This window comes from Microtus ochrogaster, assembly GCF_000317375.1.
Source record: "Microtus ochrogaster isolate Prairie Vole_2 chromosome 6 unlocalized genomic scaffold, MicOch1.0 chr6_random_2, whole genome shotgun sequence".
In the NCBI taxonomy this organism is placed as follows: domain Eukaryota; kingdom Metazoa; phylum Chordata; class Mammalia; order Rodentia; family Cricetidae; genus Microtus; species Microtus ochrogaster.
Window position 1 is genome coordinate 4,809,428 of NW_004949095.1, and position 4,771 is coordinate 4,814,198.

The 4,771-nt window shown below is 48.1% G+C and overlaps 1 protein-coding gene across 1 annotated transcript in view; it reads right to left on the bottom strand.

Annotated features, from left to right (window-relative positions):
- Qsox1 (quiescin sulfhydryl oxidase 1) overlaps positions 1–4,771 on the bottom strand; it is a 44,937-nt gene that overhangs the window by 24,445 nt on the left and 15,721 nt on the right. The window contains exons 3-4 of the mRNA XM_026787618.1: positions 2,978–3,023; positions 2,186–2,288 (exon numbers count right to left, since the gene is read on the bottom strand). Coding sequence (XP_026643419.1) covers positions 2,186–2,288; positions 2,978–3,023 — 149 coding nt within the window. The remainder of the gene's footprint in view (positions 1–2,185; positions 2,289–2,977; positions 3,024–4,771) is intronic.

Here is a 4,771-nt window from a genome sequence, read left to right on the forward strand (position 1 = left end):
CTGAGCTCCCAAGGTCCCAATGAGGAGCGGAAGGAGGGAGAAGATGAGCAAGGAAGTCAGGACCACGAGGGGTACACCCACCCACTGAGACAATGGGGCTGACCTATTGGGAGCTCACCAAGGCCAGCTGGACTGTGACTGAGAAAGCATGGGATAAAACCGGACTCTCTGAACATGGCGAACAATGAGGGCTGATGAGAAGCCAAGGACAATGGCAAGGGGTTTTGACCCTACTTCATGTGCTGGCTTTGTGGGAGCCTAGCCAGTTTGGTTGTTCACCTTCCTAGACATGGACGGAGGGGGGCGGACCTTGGACTTTCCACAGGGCAGGGAACCCTGACTGCTCTATGAACTGGAGAGGGAGGGAGAGGAGTTTGGGGGAGGGGGAGAAGGGTGGGAGGAAGGGGAGGGAAATGGGAGGCTGGGAGGAGGCGGATACTTTTTTTTTCTTTTCTCAATAAAAAAAAAAAGAAATGATTAAGAAGGTAAATTCTATCTCTCAACCAGAGAACTAAGCTACAGGTTGTTTTTAAAAACTCAAAGAAAATTACATCTCTTCATTCCAGTTAAAAGACAGCACCCAGCATAGGCATGAGAGGAGGTCAGGCGACAAGGCTCATGGGTAAGGGGAGATGCACCTTCCTTTATTCTCACCCTGGTGTCTTACTTCTCTGCTCTTAACCAAGGACATGGAGCACATACCTCCAAACAGAAAGGGTGATGTCAGGTCAATGCTAGAATCCAACCTGTTGTCAGTATGAACGGATATGCCAGAGAGACACAAAAGAAGTTCTGTAGATAACATCAACCTCTGGGTGGCATTAGGTGGCCAGTCTCTCTGACCACATCCTCATACCTACCCTAGGCTGGCAGAGGAGCAAGTCCTCAGCCTTCTGGAAGAGGCAGTTCAAGTTTCATCACGTGTACCTGCCTATATTCTTCCTAAGGGCATCAAAAGGATCACTTTGAGACAGGTTGACAGATTTGGCCAGTTTGTTGCTTTTAAGGTTCTCAGTACAGAAAATGTACTATAAAGGATGTCTCTCTCTCTCTCTCTCTCTCTCTCTCTCTCTCTCTCTCTCTCTCTCTCTCTGAGTGTGTGTGTGTGTGTGTGTGTGTGTGTATGTGTGTGTGTGTGTAAGAGAATGAGACAGAGACACAGCCATGAGGAAATGGAAAAAAGGAATGGGGTACAGGCTACTGTGCATTTTCTAGTGAGATTACGTTATGGCTTGGATATGAAATGTCCCCAGAAAAGGTTCATGCATTGAAGGCTTAGTTCTCTGCCAGTGGTCCAATCACTGAGGTTCATGAGGGTTCTGATCAGTAGATCACCCAGCGTATGGCTTTGTATTTGATGGCAGAATCTGGAGGTAGGATCTAGTTGGAATAAATACACAACACAACTGTGCACATGTCCCTGGGGGTTATATTGTCCTGAGCTCTTTTTTTTGTTGTTGTTCTTGCTTGGCTGCCATGAGACGTGCAGCTCTGGCTACCATGATATTCTGTATCATCTCAGACCCCAAATAATGGCTCTTGCCACATGTGTTGAAACTTCTAAAATAATGAGTCAAAACAAATCCTCCCTTCTTTTAAAATGTTTATCTGGGGGGGGCAACAGTCACCACAGATGGAGTCTAACCTACATTAGGAATATATGCTTGGCCCAAGGTCTCTATAAGACCTTCCAGGAAGATAAGGAATTGGGGAAGATGATAAAGGAGTCATTGTTAATTGGTTACAAACAGGGCTTTACTCTTCTGAACATCCTAGCCTTTTCTTCCAAATCTGATCTCCTCTGTCCTCTCACTTGCCAGTGGCCTTCCCTGGACTAGGCCAGAGAAAACACCCCACACTCACAAACGCTCCTGAGGACCCGACAGGAGTAGCAGCAGCAGCATGATCTGGAGAACTACATCACACACTTTTCTTCTTCCCCCTAGCAGGTCAGGCCCCTCAACCCTCAGCCAGCCCCCTCAAAGGACGGGGCTCCTCAATACCTGAAGCAAAAAGAAGTCACTACCAGCTACTCTAAAGTATGTCTGGCACATTGGTGTATCTACCCATAGGTAAAGGGCACAGGAAGAATCAGTGTGGGTTCTCTGCCCCATGGCTCCCAACACCTTCTCCATGCTAGGGCCCCTGGCCTATACTACTCTAAGCCTGCCCCAACCCAAAATACTTGGCAGGATGCAGAGGCGGACAGGCTGAGGGCCATTTGTCACGGTGGGACTCCAGAGCATCAATGAGCCTCCTACGTAGCGTATGCACGTTAGCACCAGCCACTACAAATGAGAACAGAAAGAGGGCATCAGGACAGAACAGACTCCTGTATCCTTGTCAGTTTCACTCACAAACAAGGATCCCCAAACCAATTCCAAGAAGAAGCACATGCCAGCCCTCCTCTGAGAAGAGGGTGGGGTGAGGGCTCTTGTGGCCTAAAGCAAAGCAAGAAGCCCCATCCCTGCCCATCGTACTGGGAGCTAACCAGTTAGCAGTGACGCGTCACCGACGGAGGCCATCTGAAGAGCAAGGTGACTCTTTGACACATGTCAGCTTGCCCGTGTGCCCGTGTGCCCCTGCTCCTTTTCCTGGAAATGGGTCTCTGAGGCTGGTGTTTCCTCAATGAGAACTCCCAGCCCATCATGGCACTCAGCCAAGGGTCAAGGATCCCGAGGACAGAATGATGTCCCTTAGAATTGGCTGCCAGTTTAGGGCTATTCTGGGAAGATGGTGTCCCACCCACAAACCCAGGACTTTGGACAGGTCACACTTGAAGGGATGCTCAAATGGGCTTTGCTGAGGCATCTCCCAGGCTGACTAAAGAGACATATGTGGGAAAACAGACTTCTCTGGGGACTTCTTTACCTTTGTGAAGGGTTTCCTTGACCCCCTAAGGACCCAGGTAAAAGAAGAAGGGCTAGAGAGAAGATACTGGTAATGCCAACACAGCAGCCAGAGTCAGAGCACCCACCTGGCAATGTTGTTCCAGAACTATTCTTGGAGAAGGCCTTAAAAAACTGCAAACAAACAGACAAGAGTCAGTGGTGATGTCAGTGGGCCTGTATTTAAATTGGGTGACTTTGGACAGACTACTTATCTTTTTCCAGTCCCGCCTTCTTCACCTGTAAGTGAGATCATTGAGATTTTGTTCTGGGACCTTATCTAGTGTCCTCACATTCAATCCCCCTCCAGTGCCAGAGCACTCTTCGAACCCGAGGCAACAGCTCAGAAACTTCACTAGAGACCAGCTCCACGAAGCACTGGTACCTGCACATTGCTATGTAAGCTATTCAGTGAGAGAAAAGTCACCGATGGCCTTCATGCAGGCCATCTGAAGAAGTGACTCCTTGGCACATGTTAGCTTTCCATGTACTCATCTGTCCTTCCGCCTTTTCCTAGAAACGGGTCTCTGAGGCCAGTGTGTCCTCATTGAGACTCCCAGCCGTCATGGCACTAGGCCAAGGGTCAAGAATCCAGGACAGAACCTACAGACTGGTGGACCTGTGCCCCAGAAAAACAAGACTGCAGCACATGGACCCCTTTCGACATCATGTTGTCCTCTTTCCCCATGTGTGTGACAGTCTGTCGTCAGAATGAGACACAGAGAGCACTAGGCAACTTACAACCTGGGCTTCTGCCCAAGGGGCAAGATGGCTGCAGGGCTCTTGCCTATGTCCTCCTATCTGAGGGAGACTTTGGTTGTCCTGCAAGATACTCAGCTATCTGCAGAAGAGCCTGAAGGCTCCTTCATGAGGACCTCAAACCTCAGTCTTATCTGAAGCAGGTGGTTAGCTGCAGCCATAGGGTTCAAGACCTGGCTCTGCTATGTTCTTGCTGCATGGCCTTGGGAAACCCTTTAGCTTCTCTAAACCTTAGTATTCTGATCTTTAAAATGATAATGACAGCACCAGCCTAGAATTGTTATAAGATTCAATAACATAAAAGCTAAAGTAATTAAGGTACAGTAACCAGTACATCTAATAATGGACTCAGTAAATGTCAACCACCATCATTCCCTTCTATATACACACCCTTTTAGCACCAGGAAACACTGACCAGCTGGGACTGGTCTGTTCCATTCATGGGTAGGCAGGAAGGGAAAATTCACATGAGTAAGAGACTGCAGAAACCAGCGATCCCCCCATCTTTGCCAGCTTCCTGTGACCTCACTGCCTTTGCTCCTGCTCTCTACTCCGTTCTCTTTTCGAAATACAAATGCAATGCTTTATTCACAAGTGAAAACAACCCATCTCCATATGCCACAGTACACCCATGTTCTTGACACTTACTGAACAAATCTTGACCTAGTAAAATTATTATTCTAATACTTGTAAAATAATCACAAATTTCCTGAATTTCTGAGACATGAAATCTAGTTTATAACACACATTAGAATCTTTATGGATAAGCATTGCTTCTCAGAAAAGGACAAATGTGACAGCGCAGGGTGGTTTGCTCAGTGTGGTCCTGCAGCTGCACATACTCACTTCTGCGCTGACAAGACAGACTTCAGCTTCCTTCTAGACCTCCCAAGTCATGGACCAGCCTTCGATGGGGAGCTTCCTCAGAGCTATAGCAGTCATATTCAGCTCTGACGAACATGGTACCTTTCCTTCATCAGCCATCAGGCCGCCTAAGTCTGGGCAAATACTTGTCTTAAAAGGAGGTGGCAGGGGGGGCTGGAGAGATGGCTCAGAAGTTAAGAGCACTGACTGCTCTTCCAGAGGTCCTGAGTTCAATTCCCAGCAACCACATGGTGGCTCAC